At 39.5% G+C, this 22,082-nt stretch overlaps 1 protein-coding gene across 4 annotated transcripts in view; it reads left to right on the top strand.

The window, feature by feature from the left end:
* CHCHD3 (coiled-coil-helix-coiled-coil-helix domain containing 3) overlaps window positions 1–22,082 on the top strand; it is a 276,050-nt gene that overhangs the window by 210,003 nt on the left and 43,965 nt on the right. For all 4 annotated transcript variants that reach the window (XM_082693989.1, XM_082693987.1, XM_082693988.1 and 1 more), the window contains one exon: window positions 11,981–12,051. In XM_082693989.1, coding sequence (XP_082550115.1) covers window positions 11,981–12,051 — 71 coding nt within the window. The remainder of the gene's footprint in view (window positions 1–11,980; window positions 12,052–22,082) is intronic.

A 22,082-nucleotide genomic window follows, 5' to 3' on the forward strand; every position in this document is an offset into this window, starting at 1 on the left:
GCATGGTTAAAGGCAAGAAGGCGTCAGGGAGTCACTTTGCCGAAAGTATCTACATCAGTTCCTTTTCTGGTATGATATAAATTTAGGTATAACGCCTGTTGGAAATTGCAGCATGGTTAATTTTATTATAAGATGATACAATCCCACGGAAAAATTTTAAGTTGTTACAGAAGACTATTAAATAAGGAAAAGTATCTCCTCCTCGTGTCCTCTTGGCAGGGGTGGCAAACAGTCCTTCCAGAATATTTCAAGATTTGTGTGTGTACATGAATATACACCACTAGCTTAGAAAATACACTGTTCAAATTATTTTACAACTTTCTGTTTTTTCCTGCTATGTGGACCTCCATATCATATCAGTACAAGTAGATTTTCCTTATTTCTAAAGGGGTTAGAAGAAAGTTTTACAGGTGGAGAGAATTCTGCTCTGAACCTTGAATCATCTGACAAAAGTAGCGAGAGAAATGAAAAGGAAATAACTAACTTAAGAACTGCCGATGAGGGGTGATAGCTAGTTAGCTCTTTTAGGAGAAAAAATAGGGCTTTAGAGACTCGTTAGAAAAACTACTTCCTAGAAATAAAAGAAGTTCTATATAGTGATCCTGTGGCACTGTAGTTCCCTGTAATTATACATTTATTGGTGTGATTTGTGAATTTGTGTCTTGTCTCCTCCCGTATGTCATACGCTTCCGAGAAGCTGGGCCAGCCCCCTGTTTACTCTCCATTATACTCCAGATTCCTGGCCTCGTGTCTGGCATGGACCTTCAGTATTTGTAGAATGAAGAGAACAACAGATGAAGGAATTGTAGAGTGCCAAGTGAATGGTGCAGTTGTTTATTTAAATTGCCCAGATGAAGAAACTGAGGCATGAGCTAAGATAACTCCTATATACATAGTATAGCTCATGTACTTGCAAGGCTGTCAGTGAATCTACAGTTTCTATTCTAATTAGAAAACTAAATCAGGAAAGAAAAACCTGAGACTCTTAATTAGTGAAGTTTCTAAAGTGCCTGGGATAAAACTCAAAATGCCAGAAGCGGCCCTGAATAGCTCTGTTGCTTTACATGAGCAACAGTGAAGACGGAAGGAGAACGACTCATTAACTCATTAACTTTGCCAAGGTGCCTAGGAGATAGTGGTGTTTTCATGAAATATGGCTTCTTTAAGTCGGTAATATTTGATAATCCAGGTAAACATGGCTTTAAAATTTTACAGTTCTTCCTGTCCTTTGTCAGAAAAGGAGAGAGAGGCAGATGGAAACAGCTTCCTGACAAGTGGAAGCAGAGCATTACTGCAAAGGACAGAGGTGCTCCTGGTACCTCTTTACTTTATTTGAAGTCGTTCATGGGGTGCACAAAAAGCAAACTTGGCAGGGTTTAAGGAAGGTCTATTCTGGATTATTGTGACTCTGGTATCATGAAGATGGTAGCTTCAGTTTTAAGTTTATTTTCTTCCTATTTAATAAGTCGAGAGGTGGGCAGTCGAGGGCTGACATGTTGACTTCAATGTCATAAGAGCCCCGGGCACCTATTGCTTTGCTCCAGCTTCCTGGCCCAGGGTTCTCCCTTTTGAAGGTCAGTTTGTATTGAAGGATGGCTGCTGGAGCTCCGGCCATCACATCTACCTCGCAGACTGGAAAAAAGAGAAAAGGCACAAAAGGGCTGAAAAGATTCTTTGCCAGCTGAGGTTGGCTCTCTTTAAGCAGCCTACTTGGAATTCCCATATAATTCTGCTTACAGCCCAACCTAATTAGAAGCAACCTGGAAATTGTAGTTTGGTTGATCATATATCTAGCTTAAAGGGGGTTTATTATCTAAATAGGAGGGGAAAATGGTGGGATTAATTTCTCAAAGGCTTTTTTGCAGGGAATCTTCATTTGCCTTTACATAGGACTTAATAATCAGAACTGATTTGTTAGAAACTGCTAAGTTAGTAATTTATTATTGATCACTAGTGTTATGAATTTGGAAAAAAAAAATAAGGTAGAGAATAATTAAGATATATATGTACCCAAAAGGTTATTAGCAGAAACACAGGCCTACTCATGATAGCCCTTCAGGCGTATATTGCTTAAACAAAACCAGCATTAACTCCTTCCACTTGAAGCTCAGTTTTCAGGTTGGAGAGTCGTGTAGGTAATTTCATGAGACTGGGCTCTGATGGGATTCGCTAGGGGGCTAAGGGTTGTTGGTGGGAATGGTATTCTGGTGGAGAATAAGGAAAAGCCAGGCTCTGTGCCAAGTGCTGAACCTACAATGTCCCATTGATACAATCACCCCAAAAGATAAGGTCCTCATTTTTAGATGTTAAAAAGTGAGACCCAGTTTAAATAACCAAATCGATTCCTTGGTGTACCTCTTAGAAACAGAATACTGAATCTGATACACCATGCATTTGAACCAATGTTGGCAGTTTGCAAGCTATTTAAATAGGCCATGTATTTATTTAAAAGGCATTTTCTGGAGCAGGAGGTTAGCGGGAGGGAAAGGGATAAAAGGAGAGAGTAGAGACAGTGGACTCAAGGCCACAGGGTTTAAGAAGTGCCAGTATTGAAAGAGTCTTGAAGATGCCAAGTCCTTTATTCAAGGGTCACTTTTCTCACTGATTATGATCAAATTCCTTTCCCTACTCTTCTTCCCACCTGTAACGGATTTCAGCATCTACAGGAACACAGAGAAGGCAGAATTCAAATCAGCCATTCGGCTTTCTGATAGAACGTTTGTCAGGAGAAATACCGAAACCACTAGATAAACTAAATTTAGACCATTAGTGGTTTTTTTTTTTTTTTTATTTCTAAAACTTCTATAGTTCTTAAAATTGTTGTGCTAAAAATTTAGGTATATTGCATTCAGTCTTTTGCTTCTGTATAAGTCTATAAAAATACAGGTTGGGTTGAGGAAGCATGAACTCTCTTTGGCCACCTAAAGCCATTCACTGGGTGACTTCGAGGGCTTCTCTGCCTGGAACTGTAACCACACTGCGTTTGCAGCATTAAGTCACGCCCCCAAATGCTTAGTTTCATCTTGGGGGAAACGTACTTAACCTTCATCTAGCTATCACATCCTGTAACATAGTTCCTGGACAAGTGTTGAAACAAGAAGTGGAAGCAGTAACACTCGTGTTTGGGTGGGTGGTGGAGGGATAGAGACCTACAATAGTGGTAATTATAGATCATCTTTGAAAGAATAGAGCCGTATCTTCAGCCAGTCTGCTCACACCTAAGGTCAAACCTGGGGCTTCTCCCATTCACTGTCGCTAAATGTCTGCAGAGTTGCCTTAATCTTTGAATGGACGGTGAGGAGGGGTGATACTCGCCTCTGAGAAATCCTGTAAGATTACCAGAATTTAAATTATATCTCAGTGTGATGCATTATACACTTGTGCCCAAATCATCATCAGAAGCATTTTGTAGAAGAACTGGCAAGAGCTAGTTAACAAATTTTTTTTTTGTTTTCTTGTGACCTTTTTGATTTGTTCGTTTCCTGTCTACCGCAGGTATGAGCATTAGTTAGAACAGAAATAAGATTCAGAACCTGAGAAAATACTGCCGGAATACTATGTGTGCATGTTTTCTTTTGATCTAATTTAGAACTTGCAAACAGACACTTTTCAAATGTAGCAATAATGTGTGTCTGTGCACGTGCATTTTAAAATACACTTTTAAAGGGAGACTTTCTGAAAATGGAAAATGGCAATATCACACATTGAAAAACATGGGCCACGGCCAGCCCCCCCCCCCAAATTGGGAATGATGCCCGCCCTTGTGCATTCCCATTTCCTTCCTATACTGTCTAAAAACTTGGTTCTTGGATATTAGAATACCAGATGGGTAAATCCCGCCCCCACCCCCCGCCAGACCCCAAATTCGGATTTTAAGGGTGGCTGGAAAGAAATACTGGAATCCTTGTATCTAAAATCAACCACACTGTTTTGCGCATCATTTTGTGCTGTCGGTTCAGTTCTCTGTGGCCGGTATGATAAATTGCCTCAATAAACACCAATTCCAAACTCTGGCTTTTCTCTTGCTGTAGAAGTGAGAAAACGAAAACACTTGCATCCAGGGCTGGGCATGGTCTGTGGTTCTGGCCACCGAGCTGGAAGCGCGGATCTCTGGAGGGAGCTCCTCTTCTTCCTGAGATCATGGGCACGAGAACGGAGCCGCAGTAGCTAGACTAGCTAGACCAGCTTGCCGGCCACTCGGGACACAGCCCGTGCTGAGGCTGGCTTTGAAGGAAGAGAGAGGAGAGGGCCTCGGTATTGGATCATATCCCCGGCACCGACATCAGCTCTGGGTGTTCAGCACCCAGACTTCTCCTGATGTGAGGAAAACAAGCCCCTTACCTCTGTGTGAGCTGCCGTGCGTCCCGTGAACTGTTAACCGCGCTCTCTTCGTACTTGAACGTGATCCTAGGTGAGGTCCGCATCCTTTCTTTGTTGTTGTTGTGGCATAGCAGGCTGCAGTGTTGGTCAGTGTGTGTAAGAGACGTGTAACAAACGTGGTAGTCTTCCATTTTGTCCATGTTTTAGTATTTCATTTACTTTGGACTTACCTCTCTGCCAGCCTCTTTTAAATAAAAGTCCACGTTGGACTGAAGTTTAGAATGGATGGTGACACTCTGACGTGATTTCAGTAAGTTTCGTGCATCACGTACTGTGCCAAGTGCTGTAAGGGTAGCGGTGAGTGGGATGAGACACTTGCGTCTTAGGATCGTTCGGGCTCGTGAGAGAGACCACACGGAACACATGGCTGGTACTGGGTGCTAAGTGCTTTGGTAAACGTGGCACCATGAGAACGCAGACGAAGGGCATAAACCAGTTAGCTTTTACTGTATAACCGACTAGCCCAAACTTCACAGGTTAAAACACCCCCCATTAATTTACCTCATGAATCTGCAGGTCACCAGCTGGCTGCTCCTTCTGGATTTGGCTGGCCTGACGCACGCTGAGTTGGTTGAAGTTGGGCGGGCCTAGGGCAGCCTCAGGTGGAGTGACTTAAAGTCTCCCCTTCTTCAGCCTGGGCTGCTTGATGTGGCCCTAGTCAGGGTTCCAAGAGAGAGGCTCCTGTTTGCAAGTGGCATGTCGTGGCTCCTGTCACATTCTGTTGGCCAGAGCAAGTCAGAAGCACAGCCCGGATTGCAGGGGTGGAGAAACGCCACCCAGTCATGTTGGGGGAAACTTATAAGGTTGTGTCACCCAGAAGCATATACACAGAAAAGAGGAAACAACAGTGGCCAGTTTTGTAGTCCACCACAGGGCTCTGAGGGAACAATGGAGAGGTACAGCAATAGGTTTTTTTAAGGACTTCATCTCAATTTCTTTTCTTTTCTTTTCTTTTCTTTTTTTTTTTAATTGAGAGAGAGAGACCACAGGCAGGGGTCGGGGGAGAGGCAGAGGGAGAGGGACAGGCAGTCTCCCTGCTGAGCAGGGAACAAGACCCTGGGATCATGACCTGAGCCAAAGGGAGATGCTTAACCAACTGAGCCACCCAGGCGCCCCTCAATTGACTCTTTAAAATTCAGGATAATAGCAGGCTCTTTTTTTTTTTTTTTTTTTTAATCAGCACTTCAGGAAAGGGATGCCATCCCTATTTCCAGCCATATTGGCATTGTTTTCCAATATTGCCAATTTCCGCTATATAGAACACTAGGTTTAAAAGTAACCTGTAAGGGAATGTTACTCTGAGAAGAGAAAAGTTGCATGCACAGAAGTATAGGATTGAAATAGCGGTTGTCAGCTTGTCCTTAATCCAGTGTTTCTCAGGGACATTTGAGGGATTCCGTTCTCTCAGGATGCTCCAAAATGAACAGGTTCCATGGGAAATCAGTATTGTTCATCTTGGAGATTCACAATGTGTAGTAAGAATTAAGGCCCTAGGAGGTCCTGGCATTAAAAAGTACTTTTAACATTTTAATTTGGGTCACTGGATTTCATTGGTGAGAATGTCAAAAATTATTGGTGTGATTTTTTTTTTTAGATGTGGGCTGGTTATTATCACCATCTCTCTCTCTCTCTATATATATATATATCTCTCTATATAAATATATTTATATTTATATCTATATTTATATATAGAGATATATATATATAATAATAGTTTTTTTCCATAGTCATTAATGTTCTTGGTACTGCCCAGCCACGGTCTTCACATTTCCCGTTTATCTTAAGGAACAGAAAAAGAGAACTGATAAGCTGTATAAGCAAAGTTCAGTGATGATTGGTTTAATGGAAGAAAAGATTTTTGTTTTTTAAAGATTAAATTTTTATTAAAAATGGCTTTTGAAAAAAAGGTACCTAACACTACATACTTTTCTTTCTTTCTTTTTACTCTTCAAATAATTTATAATGATAAGAGGTAACATTCCTATAATGCTTACCATGTATAGCCCCAGGTACTTTTCAAAGCACTTTACACGAATGACCATATTTAATCTCCCAGAGATTTTCAGTAGGCCACTTCTGTTACTCTCCCCATCTTACGGATGTGAGGGAACTGTTGGGGTAGAGTCACATGTGTTGTTTTACTGGGACAGAGCTGTCATTTCTAGTGTGGCTCTGAAGGAAAGCACAGGCTCTTACCACCGCTCTGCTGTGAATCGCTCACCGAAGTATAGGGTACTGTGAACAATATATTCGTTTCTTAAATACATTAAAGAATTGTGTACAGTGGAGCATTCAGTCTTGCCAACTCAATCTGTTGCCTGTGTTTTTAGTAATTAGTATCTAGTGCCTTAGATTGGAAAATGTTTTAATATAGAAAATGGAAACGCCTGTCATTTCCAGTGGTGTCTTGTCCTCTAATATAGGGGACAGACACATCTCCCATATCTAGTATTGTTATTTTGGAGATAGTTCACCTCCTAGGAACTCTTGTTTCACTAAATCTTTGACAAAAGAAAAAAAAAGATAAGCCTTTATCAGATTTTTGATAGTGCTAAAACATTGAAACGATAGTATTATTCTATTTTGAATTGGTAAGGTCTACCTTCTCAAAGGAAATCTTGGTGGAAGACGTTTTAGTGGTCATGTCAAACAATAAAATCTTCTTTCAAAGTAAGAAAATAATAGACTTTTAATATTTGATTTAAATAAGCTTTACCTGCCACAAATTCATGTAACCACTGGACAAATCATGTCAAATATTTTACCTGCTGTTAATAGAGCAGAAAACTGCAAAGTGAATGAAAGATATTTTTAAATTTTAGGTCGTAGGGGCACCTGGGTGACTCAGGCAGTTAAGTGACCTAGCGACTCTGGATTTCAACTCACGTCGCGACCTCAGGGTCCTGGGATTGAGCCCTGTGTTGGGCTCTGTGCTCAGTGGGGAGTCTGCTTGAGATTGTGTCTCTCTCTCTCCCTTTCCTGCCCCTGCTCACTTTCTCTCTGTCTCTCAAATAAATAAATCTTTTAAAAAAAATTATTTTTAGGTTGTTAAAGGGCCTTACCATTATAGAAAACTGTATGGCCATGTACAAAGCAATGTTCCTTTTACCACAATGTCAGATTTGGGGCAGCATTCTCTGCCTCTTCTTTTTGGTTCTCTTTTGAGGGTCATCTCACCAGATGGTTTCTACCATTCCCCATACAGTATGAGGGCTTAGAAAGTATTTTCACAAAGTTTGGAGGGGAGATGTAGGTATATATATATATATATATATATATATATGTATGGCCATTTTAGATATATAGTTATATATATTCTTTACCTTCTTTGGAAATTGGAGTGTGGATGTTACTTCTTTGAAGCACAGACCATATAGGCCTCAAGATTTGGCTATTAAAAAAGGATCAGATGAAAATACAATTGATGGAAGTGCACTACTACAGGCTATGGGGTTGACCAAATTACAACTAACTTAGTTACATTAATGACTTTAAAGTAACAGTAATTTATAATTGATAAACAAGAAAAGGGCCTTATATGAACCTACTACCATCTCAAGACACCAGAGATAACACAAATAGCCTCGCAGAAAATTAGGGTGTGTCTCCCACCTGTGAGTACCAATTCAGAGTAGAAACATTGTAGCATTGGTAGGCAGCTGTGAAGCCAGAGTCTGGGAGTAGTTTGGGGTCCAGTTTGGAGAAGGACCCATTGGTCCCATGGTATGTGTCTCCATAATGCATAATAATGTAGTCTAATTACGAGAAAACATCAGACAAGCCCAAAGTACCAGTTATTCTACAAAATTTCCAACGGGTGTTCCTCAGGAGTGTCAAGGTGTCATGAAAGACGAGGGGAGGCTGAGGAACTGTCACAGACAAGAGGAGACTGAGGAGCTGTGACAATTAAATGCAGTACGACAGGCAGGATTGGGTCCTGAAATAGAAAAAGAACATTGTAGAGAAACTGGAGAAATCCAAATGAAGTCTGCAATTTAGTCACTACTATTTACTAGTAATGTATTGTAGAATTGTTAACTTACTCGTTTTGATGATTATACTATGATGATCTAAGATGACTTGAGAGGAAGGAGGGTGAAGATAGACTGAAACTATTCACTTTTTTGGTTTGTTTGTTTTGGAGACTTTATTTATTTATTTGAGAGAGTATGAGCAGGGAGAGGGGCAGAGGAAGAGGGAGAGAATCTCAAGCCTACTCAGAGCTGAGCCTGGAGCCCACCACGGGGCTCGATCTCACAACCCTGGTATCACGACCTGAGCTGAAGTCAAGAGTTGGACACTTAACCAACTGAGCCAGGCAGGTGCCCTAGAAACTTGGCACTATTTTTGCCCCTTTTCCATAAATCCAAAATTATTTCACAATAGAAATTGAAAAAGTACTTTTATTTGGTAATGTGTGGACATTCTGCTTTAGCTTAGCGTTACCAAATCTTGACGTAGCCAACGTCTTCAGCATGTATGCCCCTACACATATTTTTCTGTTCTGGCTATATTAAATAATCTGTTGTTGTTAATTAGCTCCTTTGGAGAGAGGGAGGAGAGTAATACAATTTTTGTATATAATACAAAATATAACTAGTGTAATAAATAGCTGTGTACACCTTTTAGAACACTTCATTTGAAGAAATGTAGGAAGGTAGTGAAGCTGCCTGTTTTCTTTATTTGTGTTATTCTGCCCCTCATCTCCTACTACTACCACCAAACTGCTACCACTTGGAGATAATCAATGGAATTTACCATTTAATAATCCTGTTTCATTATTTTGCACTTTTCCAAACTTGACGTAAATTACACTCTATGATATCATATCTAGAACTTGCTTTTGTTTTTTGGGTTTTTTTTTCCTCCACGTGTATGGCTAATTCATTCTTTTTCATCACTGTGGAGTTCTCCACTGTATGAATACCCAGTACTTATTCATGCTCCTGCCGGCAAGCATGTTGAGAGTGTTGGGGTTTTTTTGTTCTGTTTTGTTTTTGTTTTTGTTTTTTATGGTGGTTCACTTTTTACAAGTATCTTCTGAAACCAAAATTGATCTGTACTCTTTCTGAACTCCAGTAACACTATCTACAACTTTTAACTCAATTATTTGTGACCTTTCCTTACTAGTGTTTTTCTTTTCTCTTATTCGGACGGAAAGCTTCTTGATGATCTGTTTCCCCAAAGTGAACATTATTGGGATAATAAGTATCTAATTTTGTTGAATGAATAAGTAAACACTTAAGTGAATTAAACACTGTCTATGTATAGATCTTGGCCATATTTATGTTTATTCCCCTTAGTTGTTATATGGTGTTGCCTCCTGGGGCTTTTTCTTTGTTAGAAAGATTCATACAGTGTGGGGAATCTGGGCACTGAGGTGGAAGTTAGGGGCATAAATAAAACCTGAAACTTTAACCTGTGAAGTTAAAAGCTGAGATTGCGACAGCACAGGTACATTCTCTCTCTCTCTCTCTCTCTCTCTGTGTGTGTGTGTGTGTGTTTAACATCCTAGGGAAACTTCGACAAAATTAGTAATAATTTTACCTGCATTTGGCGTTACAAAACCGAGGGGAGCTCACTAACGTATAGTAGGGCATCATTCTTGTTAGAAAGCTTACTGTTTGCCTTAGATCATTTTGAATTTGTACCCAGAATTAGTTTTGCCGAAATTGGTTTTTTCCTCCAAAATTATTTTATTCTCATTATGCTTGCCAGCAGGAGAATGAATAAATACTGGGTATTCGTACAGTGTTGATCTTATGATCTTACTCTGCAAAAACACTTAACAGGTTTCACAGCTATGGTGCCCATCTTGTTGGATTTCTGTAGCCGCTTTGGCAGAGATAGGCAGGGCTGATATCATCCCTATTTTATAGGTTAGGAACAGTGGAATGGAAGCCGAGGGAGTCTGATGGACTTGCTCAAGGCTACAAAATAGAACCAGAAAGCAGATCTTTCAACCTGGTCCTGGCTCTGTCTGGACATTACAGTTTCAGTGCTTAAAATAATTGAAAGTATTAATCAAGATGTTACTGCTTCACCAGAATTCTAATAGGTGATTCAGTAACACAGTGCCCACTTGAGAGTTTATCATAGTATTAGGGGGAGTTTCTCATCAGTGTTACTGTGGATTAACTAGCTTTTTTACTGCCCTCTTGGTTAAAAGGGTTCATGAAAAAGCTTAAAGCAAACATTGCAAAAGAGCATGTTGTGACTGGTATGTATTTTAACAAAAAGAAAAATCTTATAAGTAAAACTGGAAGGAAGGTGTGACACAACTTCAAGTTGAAATATCTGGGAAGACAAATGGCCTTTTGGATAGCACGAGACCTACAGTTGAATTAAAACCTCTCCACATACAGACTGACGAAGTTGGTCACTCAAATTGTAATTTTAAAAACTGCAGAAACAGTACACTTGGAATATTGTCTTCATGTCAGAAATGCACCTTCGTGCTTGAAAATGATAAAAAATTACAATCGATCCTTACAACTGTTCTGTTCATCTTTATTGATCAGGTGCAAGAAAGATAAATCGCAGCCCAAATAAGATTATAGTAAATGTTAGCATCGTAGGGGACTCTAGGTTGATAGAGAGCCATTCATCATCTCAAATGGTGACCTGTCCACTGCTCCAGCCACCCTGAGTCTGCTGTCTAATCACATACCTATTGATTTTATCTACATCCAGCAAACCTGGATGTGACTGTCATTGGGCAACCCAGATTGTTAAATGCAAAGGGGTCACTGGTGTGAAGAGGATTTCATTTTCATTTTCTCCCCAACCAACAATGATTTATTAAAAAATAAACTACTTCAAGTCATGCATGTGAAACCTGAGTGATTAGGGATTGAAGGTGCACAATAGACCACTGTATTGTGTAGTGTTCTTTTGTACTGGGACACATTTTGCAGGATATTTCATTGAGTCTAAAGGTGCTGGGGTCATTTAGGCCACCTCCTACAGCAAAACAGGTTTCAAAGGAGCCAGCCAGAACAGACAGTTTTAAATTTTCCTGCATCAGGAAAGGCATTACTTTCCTATTGCAACTTGATTTATGTTGCTTGTGTGTTATGTAATAGTGGGAACGTTTTTCCTTTTTTTGGTGTAGAAATCACCTAAGTCCTTCCTCTGTTCTTAGTGACAAATTTGTTATAAATGTTGATGCTCTTGTGGTCATAGGGAGGCACTAGATAGAACTCATTCTCCTCCATAAAGAATCCTTCTTGAGGGCAAAAGTACTGTGCTTAAAAAAACAAAACAAAACAAAACAAAAAACAAACCTTGAATAGCCTAGGTAGAACATTGGAATAATAGGCGAAATATGTTAAGAATTTTCTCATGGGATCAAATAATGATGCATTTTAACTCTGAAAGTTTATTTTAATTATAACTTGTATGCCAGCAGGTACACTATTATTTAAATGGATACCTTTCCATGCATTTTTAGAAGTATCTATGTCACTTATGCAAGAAGTCTTTATCCTTTTGCTTGAATGGCTGAACAGAGATTTTACGTATTGTTTGTAATTTTAAGTCCTGCACACGTTTTGTCCTCTTGGACAGTGAAAACTATACTATCAATCTTTGTCCACAGAGCTCAGAGTTCTACAAAGTCACCACTGAACAGTATCAGAAAGCTGCTGAAGAGGTGGAAGCAAAGTTCAAGTAAGTTTTGAACACTGTTAAAGTTACTGTTCTTGACAAGATGCAAGTACAACTTTATCACTTTTTGCACAGAAGATAATTTGTTGCTTAGCCCTCTGGAATACTTGGAAGTGTATTTGGAAGGACAAGGTGTATCCATGTTGGCAGAATTCAAACACAAGGAAAGAGCCTTTGTTGAAAGCTTATTGCAACTTAATTTTATGAAGTAAGAGAAAATTGAAAGCAACGGTAATAGAATTTTCATTTGGAATCATACTACCTAAGATAGGCTGCCCTTGATTATGAAGGTGATGTGAAATTGCTATTAATAACAGAAACATAGAGACCATTCAGTTTTATGTAATAAAATTATGGGCATGTCCAAATTTGAGTACTACTTTTCTCATGTTTAAGCTGTTTTCATTTCTTCATATGTACCTTGAAAGCATTTAAATCACAGACTTTACCTTGCATTTGATTATGAAGGTGATGTTAAATTGCTGCCTCTGTTAATCCTTGGAATGTTTAAATGAATGTTCTGTAATTGATGGATCAAAGTGTCCATGACCTATAGCCCTGTACTTTCCCTTTGCTGCCAGTTCTCACGATAGGTAAGAAGACATCATTCAGAATTTTCCTGAGAGTATAAATAGTTCTATTGTGTAACCGCTGTTAGTAGCACATGTGCAAATTAGCGAAGCAAAAAAAGGTGTTGTGACAGGTTTAGTTGAAAGATCACACTGGGCTCTGACCTCCTTCCTGGTGCATGTTTATAAGCATTTGATAAAATGATTAAACCCTAAGGTGTAATGTTATTACTTTCTGCTGTAGTACAATTTGTATGGTAATGGATAATAGTGTTCTTTTAATGTTGATTTTTTTTTTTAAATGTGTGTGTGGTTTTTTTTTAATTTAAAGATTGTTTGAGTTGTAGTTAAACAGACCTCTAATCTTTGTTAGTGAATTCTCTTTTTAGGGACAATAGGGAAAGTCCTTCTGAGGATGGGCCACAGATCTCATTCTTAAAGGTTAATGTGCTATCTTAAGTATTTAGGTATAAAATTGGGTATGGACTTGATTTTAAAAGGTACTTTACATATGCATTTTTTAGTTACCTTTTTATCTTTTCTCCCTAATGATAAAGTAGCATTCATTAACTTTTTTTCTTTTCTCATGAGAATTTTTGACTTGGCACCCTGGGTATTTCTTCATTGTAAGAGAACAGCTCTTCAGATAACTATTTTAAGGTAAATCGAAGGAGATCAGTTCTGACTAGGATGATCTGTGAAGTTCTCATAAAGAAGGTACTAATGTGGTTGAGGCTAGAAGAGGAGTACTCAGTGGATGGAAAGGAAAAGTATTCAGAAGGAAAATTACACGGTCTAATTGGTGGGTGAGAAATCAGTTCAGATCAGTGGTTTGATTCAGAGGGACTTGTGCAAGACAGAGTTGAAAAGGTTGGTAGGGGTCATCATTAAGAAGTTGGTCTTCATTTAGTAAGAAGTTTTTGGAAGATCTTTGACCAGGTAAATGCCCTGATTTCTGACCTTGAGTAATATTAATCTGACAGCGGGTGTGAGTCTCAATCGGAGGCGTGAGAAACAGCAGTGGTACTACATGAGAGGACTCTGTAAGCAACAGACAAAAGGAAGAGATGGGTACAAACAAGTCATTGAAAGATTAGATAGGAGTTGGCAAATACCAGTGCATTTGTTGGCTAGGGCTGCCTGACAGAGTCCCGCAGATCGAGTGGTCTAACAGAAACCACTTGCAGTTCTAGAGGCCACCAGTCTGTGATCAGCAAGCCAGCGGGGTCAGCTTCTCCTGAGGCCTCTCCACTTGGCTTGTGGGCGGCCGTCTTCTCCCTGTGTCTTCACAGTGTCAGCCCCTCTGCATGTGTTTTAATCTCCTTTTCTTATGAATCACATTGGATTAGGGCTCACCATGATAACTTCATTTTAATGTAATTATCTCTTTGGAGCCCTTCGTCCAAATACACTTTCTGATACCCGTCATTAGGTCTTCAACATCCGAATTTGGGAGGGGGAAGTTCAATTCAGCCCATAACACCTGGATAGAGAGGCCAGGGGGTGGCGGGGACCAGAAATAGAGGTTTAGCAGATTGGAAAATTGGTGGAGGCTGGATTTTTTATAGAGTTAAGTCTGGTTTGAGATGAAAAGAATCATTCTTCTGAAAGCCCCGTGCACCTGCCATATCCTTCAACCTGGGCTAGCCTGCTGGCAAGTGAGAGGGTACATGGGACACAAAGCCAAGTGTCCTGCTGGCTTACGCTCTCCAAGACAACATGGAGCTATAGGTTAGACTTTGTTTTATTTATTTAGTTTTAAAGATTTTATTTATTTGCGAGAGAGAGGGACAACAGAGAGAGAGAGAGCAGAGAAGGAGAGTGAGAGGGAGAAACAGACCCCCGCTGAGCAGAGAGTCTGACATGGGGCTCGAGCCGAGGACCCTGAGATCATGACCTGAGCCGAAGGCAGACACTTAACAAATGAGCCACCCGAGCGCCGCTAGACTTCGTTTTAATCAGAGCCTCGGCAGCTTCATCTCTCTTTACCTTTAGAAGATATTTCTCTTTATTAATTCTACTCTCACCTCCTATAGTAGAGAATTTGGCCTTTCCCAAAGGGAGGTCTGGCCTTTATACTCATCTTCTAGGAGAGGTAACCTCTCGGCCCTTGGAATTTCCCGAGCAATGGAAGTGTCTCATTAGTTGTGATGGGCCCTTTGGGCCATGTGGTATCAGCCCAGCCTCTGGGGAGGTGGTGCCGGCGACTGAATTGAGCTGAGCAACATGGGCAGTTAGTCAAGCCCATATAATGAGGTCCCAGTGAAACCCTGGGCACTGGAATTTGGGTAGGCTTGTCCCGTTGATAATACTCTGTGCATATATTGTTACAGGTTGCTGCCGGGAGAGTAGAACATCTCGAGGACAGTGGAAACTTTGCATCTGAAGCTCTCCCAGACTCTGTCCCTATATATCTCTTCATTTGGCTGATTCTCCTTATCATTTCCCATAATAAGCCGTACTTATGAGTTTAATAGCTTTCTATGAGTTCTGTGAGTCCTTTTGGTGAATCATTAAAGGTTAGAGTGCCTTTGGGAACTCCTTGAACTGGCAGATGATGTCAGGGTGAGGACAGTGTTAGGGACTGTGCCCTCAGCCTTTGTAATTCGGCTAAGTGTAGTACAAACAGAATTCCAGGTTTTTATATTCTGTGGGGGAATTTTAAGAGCTAGCTTTTCAAGACAGTGACTTTAATTATATTATTATTATTATTATTATTATTATTATTATTATTGGCACTATCTGCTAGACCAAGCTTCCTAGACACTGTATTTTTGATTTGCAATAAGTTTGTTGGCTTCACACCTAGAAAGTGATAGTGCTTTGGCTCTCAGAGGTGCTTCGCATCTTTGAAGGCCCTGAAATGGCTCAGTGGAACTTTGTTTCTCCTTACAGATTTGGCCATCCCAGGTAACCATGACGGCTTTAATCTTTTACAAGGCAGTATACTATCTCCTTTTCATTTCATGACAGAGCTGATCTCAGTGGTCCCCCTCAGACAACAGCTTGGAGGGACTTTGAGGAGGATTTAGTTAATTTTATCTGATGGAAGGTTTCATGTGGGTGCATCTGGGTTACAGGAGATGGCAGCTTTTTAAATTACAATTTCAAGGGCAATATTATACACCTAATAGGGGTTCACACAAAATCACTGTAAAGAGAAAGAAAGCTAAGAGCATTTGAAGCCACACATGATAAACACCAGTCGCAAGGATCCATCCTGCCAGGATAGCTTAATGGAATTATTTTAGGGATGCTTAAATATTAACTCACACTTCAGCCCTTCAGTTTATAGTTTTGGCAGGAAACCATTAAAACACTTTAGATTTAATGGAATTTTTCCCCCTATTTAATCAACACGCCATTTATTCAGAGAGCTCCTCTGTGACATGCCCTCTGAGTTCTGAATATACAGCCATGAAGAAACAGGTAGGATCTTACCAGTGTGGACCTCGGAGTCCATCAGAGAGCAGGACGAAGACAGAATTTTAAAGTCGCTTTTGAAAAATTCTAAGTTCTACTGTCATGGGATAATTGTATCCCTAATAAGTTATTTAAAATACTATTTACATTTTTTTCAGTAGGAATTAAGCAGTTTGGGAATTAAGAATGTATGCTGTTTATTTTCCTACAAGAGCTCTTACCCCACAATAGCTTTAACATTTTAGCTATAAAATCCAAATCACTCAGCAAATCCAGCAATTTTTTTTTATATCTAGCTTTTATTTAAGAGAGAACCTTTGTTTTTCCCAGTCCGACTAGAACCAGTCACTGTTAACAGTTCCAACTGCTTTTTATCACTCCTTGTTATTATCTGTTAAATAGAGCAATTTATGGTGTTAGTTCTTAGTTTGATGATGCTGGGGCCATGTCATGTTAGCTCAGCATACTGAGAATTATGCCCCGTGTTAATCCTTATTCTCCACCTGATAGGTAATTAATTTAAAAAAATACTATATTAAATGGCACATTGATGGTACTTAGCATAGGTCTAGCATAAGATAAATGCCTAGTGAATATTTGATTTTATTGTTTTTATTGTTCTATATATACTATATATATCTAATATATTTATTGTGGTAATGTTATTTTATTATTATGTCCAACTCAAGTTATACAACTTTGCAGCAGAAGAGAGATTTCTGTATTTGTTTCCAGATAAAATCTACATGATGTTAAACCCTCCTCTGGAAACAAACAAACAAAAGCAACAGAAAGAGTTCTTATCCTCTGGGTTCTTATCCCAGCCCAGCCGAAGACAGGGGATGAAGCCATGAGGCTAGAGGAGGGAGAGGACCCCTATCTCTGGGTCCCTCTCAGAACCGCATCTCCTCGGGGGATTAGAGCCTGGGTCCCACCTATGCAAGAAGGAAGCATTATTACCAGGGTGTTTTGTACATACAAGTTTTTATTTAATATAAAAATCAATATTAAGCACATATCAAAGAAATGTAGAATATTCTGAAAGCAAGGGAAACCTCATGAAGACAGTGCAGCATCAAACAAATGAAAAGCATTTTGAAAACAATTGATAATTCTTTCCCATGCCGTCGTAGATAACAGCGTAGCCCGGTTCCACCTTCCATAAAGGAGAAAGTGTGAATGTGGGAAGCAACATAGGTCTGTTCGAAATATTTTGGGGATCCTCTTGTTAGACGTGTAACATTTCAGCTTGTCACCAGTTTTGGTGAAAGACAAGACACTTGTGAAGGACTACAGTTTGTGAGATTGTATGTGAATATTCGTAATACTCCTTTGTGTGCCCGACTTTATAAGGGTTTTCACTTTTATCCTTGAATGAAGTTGTTGAAACCTGACTTATAAATTTGGGCTCATGGAAGAAGCCTGGGTTATCCTTACAAGGAATTAAAAGATTAGTTACCCTGTGGAAGAAGTTTAGGTGATTTTAGAGTATCTGAGGAATGCTATGCAAAACTCTTAGAGATCAAGTGGATTTTATAAGTATTACCATATATTCAAAGTTTCTTTCAGTGTAAAATGCTTTAACTTAAAATATTTTTGGTTTTATTAGGGTTTTCACTTTGGCCGATGTAGGGGTGGAAAAGTTATCCTAAACTTGGTCTAGGTTCTTTGGCTGATCGAATAATTAAACTGATATAAAACCAATTAACAGGAGAAAACAGCTCAGAGTGTAGTAACGTGTATACATGAGAGAGACCTGGAGAAAGTGAGTAACTCTCCAAAAGGGCCAGAACCATCAACCTTAAAGGGCACCTTCAGCAAAGGACAGAAGATGTGAGAGATACGGAATCACTTATGGGAGCGCAGTAAGCAAGGGTGCGGCTGGTATGCAGACTCCAGTCGTCGTCTTCCCCACTGATGAGAGTTTCTGGAGGTGGGTCGTGCCCTCTCCTGATACCGCAGGAGAGCCGTCCCGGCCGGTGCAGGATTCCTTTAGACATGTCAGCGTCTCCCTCGAAAGGGTCACTTCTGTTTGGTTTGGAGAGCTGCTCATGTGTTGGTGGTTAAGTAAAAAATCATCAACCAAAAATAATCCTTAGGCCAGATGTGTCTTGGGGTGGCAGACCTGCTCCTTTTCACCGGCAGTCCTGTGTTTTGTTTCTCTTCTGGGTGGCTGGTTTTAACAGCTCTACTGCAGATGAGTTCGTGAAGCTGAGGATGACACGCCACTGGTATCAGCAGGTGTTTCTCGTGTCCTCTGTAATTACACACGGGATCATGGACAGTTTTAAGCAACAGTGTTTAAAGATCCTGCTTAATTGGCTGTAAAATAATTAAATAAGGTTTTGACTGGCAAATTTATAATTCTGTTAGATGCATAAGCCGGTGCGCTGGAATGTCAATGTAACTTCGGTTTGGAAATATTAGATTAATAGAACTCATTGTACTGCAGGTACAAAATTTACTCTGATTAATAGTCTCAAAACTTTTCCAGAAGTGTGGCCAACTAAATTTATGTTACTTACCTTTTCCTTTTAATTAAAACTTATTTCAAAAGTTTGCACTGTTCGGTTCTACTGTGCTTCTCTTTCTGGTTTCTCCAAAGTGGAGCTCCAGCAATTTTTCGGTGACTCCAGCTGCCTTTCTGAATAACTTGCCTTATCAAAAGGATTAAAATTATATACTGTTGTACATGTGTTTGTATCCGCAGCTGACAGGTACCCCGCACATCGTCTCTAACACATATTGATGTCTGCTTATAACCTACTTAAGTGCTGCGTGAATGGCTCTGATAGGCCAAATATACATGATAAATGTTTTATCTCTGATTCTCATTGATCAATTTCTAAATGATCAAATGGTTTCTCTCAGTAAGACACTAATTCACATTGATCAAATTCTAAATGACCAAGTTGACTTGGTTTCTGCTGAACACAAATTGTATTAAAACAACATTACTTGAACATGCTGTCTTTTCTAATGCAGGAGTTATGTTACCAGCAGTTACATTATAACTAGAGTTATTGTATTATAAAGATGTCTCCTTCATAATGAAAAGTTTACACAAGAAGAAAAGAATGCGATATTGCAGGAAGAACAGGGCTTTGAGCAAGGATTTGGGCTTTTACTAACTAATTAAATTCTGCATTTGTACTGGGCCCTCCTTCCCCTTTTTTTAATTTGAAAGGCTGAGAGCAGGAAGCATAGCAGCTGCAGTGGTGACATTTTATCCCCTAAGGTCCTCGGAGCCAAGTAACATCTTGATTATTCATAGTAAGAGATTTAGTAACCGAAGAAGAGGCAAAATTCTAGATAAAGTAAATAAATACCTGTACCCTTTGTGTATAAACTTGGTTTCGATAGCGTATTTAGATATTTAAGGTTATTTATTGTTTTTCTAAAAAACAGTCACCTATGTCAACTGGCAGGGTATCTCAAGCCCTGTAGAGTTTGTCAGTGTGTTGCTGGCGGAGGATTTGAATTCTGAAATTGAGAAACAATGTTTATGAGCTGAAGGATATACTTTGTATATAAAGCTAATGGCAATTATACATTTGGCTGAAACATCGCCTTGGTTATTTAGAACAACTAATTCCTCGGGCAGGTTATTTATTACCTCTCTGGCTTGTCTCTTCCATCTGTAGAATGTAAATTATAACCGCCACTCTCTTTAGGGCATCCAAGCTGAGAAGGTTTTAGAAGTTGAAAAAGAAAAGAAAGTTGTCATTGAGCCTCATCTAAAAATGGTTGTAAATGGTTGTTTCACTAAGTTCTAAGACACTGGCCGCCATTTTAAGTATGTTCTGGATGCTGTTGGCAGCCTTTCGATTCTTCCTCAGGGTTATGTGCTGGGTAGTCTGGCACCTGTCAGTGTATGAGTCTGTCTCCCTTTCCATCCCCCACATCCTACCCAGCTCCAGCCACAGACAAGTCCCAATTGAAGTGAGATCTGCTTTGGAACACACCAGTGTTAGACAATGTTTCATATAATAGGCATTTAAAATTGGTTAGATTGTTGAAGAAACCTTGGGTGATTAATGCTTTTTTTGAAACTGCTTTAAGATTGGAGCCCTTCTAATCAGATCTAAGTTAGTTTCTTTTTGTTCCTTGGTTTGGATATCTATATTTAGTCTTTGCGCTATCATCTGAGGGAACAGAAGTAAATGGCAAGAAACACGATGTGGGAGTTAACTTTTTGTTTGTACTTTTTCTCTGCTTCCTAAACTTCCCTTCGCAGCCTTCCCCTCAATCCAGAGGTGAGTACAGGAAGGGGTGGCAGGGCGGCAACGTTGGCTGGAATATAGGGCCCCAAAGGGCAGGTGCAAGAGTGTAAACCAAAGGCAGTATGGTCTGTTTCACAAAAAAGGACATAGACTGCAGCCATCACATGAACATCTGCAGTTGGTGACAAGGTCAAGAGAAGGTTACTGCAGCCACTTCCTCCTCACGTCAGCGTAAGTAGGTAAAGGAACCTTGAGTGGTGACAGAAGCTGACAAAGGTCCAGTCCAATTAGCCCCATCCTATCCAGGACCTGGAACTCTTTCTTATCTCTGTCCCAGCTATGGTAGTGAGGGTTGGTTTGGTTTGCTCTGGGCATTCTTTTTACTTTAATCTCTTTGTGGATGTTTTATGGAAATGATCCTGATCAGTCTTCTTGTGGCCCTTAGGTTTGTCATCATGAGCTCCTGAATTCCTGATTTGTTCCATGTGAAATAACAAATTGTTCTGTTTTCCCCTAAAAGTACATTAGCATTGAACTTTCATCCTTAATCAATACAGTCCATTAAGAATCTAGCATACCCTACATGGTTATATGAAATATTAATTGCACACTGTTAGATAAATGGAGAGTCTGCCCGAATGATAGCTTGTTTCTTGCCTTGTACCATAGTATTTAAAATGAGAAATTTGGGGTTCTAGAGTGCATGGGATTTTGGAATTTCTTTACTGATCCTTGCTTATTTGAGTCATTAACTAAACGTGCAGCCCAGAGTTCTCAAAGGCTATTTCTAACTGGGACTAGGAAGTTTTTTCCTCTTGCTCGTTCTCTCTAAAGTTCCTTTACATTTTAAAGATCCAGTAGAAAATAATTTTTGATTTTCCTTTGATGTTTTTAAAGATGAGAAAAAGTTCTTATGCTTTTTGAGTGCCATTCAGCTGTAGGTAGAAAGGAGAGAAGCTTGTAAGGAGGGTCAATTAGAGTTAATTATTGTTTGACTGACCTGCCACATTTTAAAATGTTCAGGAAGAGTTCTGGGACGTAGATTTTTCCTTCTCTCCTTTTGTCAAGGTTACAGAGTTAACCATCTTAAAGACATGAGCATGGTTAAAAATTGCATCACAGCCATTATCTACACATAAAAACGATAGCTGTCAGGATGGTTTCTGGGAAGTTGTATAGGTTCAGCCATATTGTAAGATCCAATTATGTTTTATTGCTCCACAGTTTGGTAAGCCTGGTCCAAACACTATCAGGCCTTCCTGCCTCTAACCAGATAATTAGGGCTGTCTGAGGTTGCCCTTTCACCATGCATGAGATAAAACCATGGTAGTAAGATTGAAAACACCTTCTAGGATAATTGTGCTTAAATACACATTGCCATAGTTCATTTGAAATTATAATTTATCATGAAATGTCTCATGGTTTCAGTTTATTAAGGATTCTCATTGCTGGCTTTTTCAAATTTTCTTAAGACATAAGCAAACAAAATACAAAAGTTGATAACTTGGTCCTTAGCATAATTTAAAACTTGTGTTCATTGAAGGACACCATTAAGAAAATTTTTAAAATGGGGAAAAGATTTGAACAGATACTTCAAAGGAAGATATAAGGATGGTCATTAGCCATGAAAAGTGCTAATAACATCTTTAGTTATTAGGAAAATTTTAAATTAGGAATTTAAAATGTTGGAATGTTAGAAACTGTAAGGACTGACTACTAATTGTTTGAAAGGATGTGGAGAAGCCAGAATTTTCATCCTTTGCTAGTGGAGTTCTAAAACTTCGGGAAAAGTTCATCAGTTTCTTATAAATTTAAACAT

The sequence above is a fragment of the Mustela nivalis genome (assembly GCF_964662115.1).
Source record: "Mustela nivalis genome assembly, chromosome: 12".
Taxonomy (NCBI): Eukaryota; Metazoa; Chordata; class Mammalia; order Carnivora; family Mustelidae; genus Mustela; species Mustela nivalis.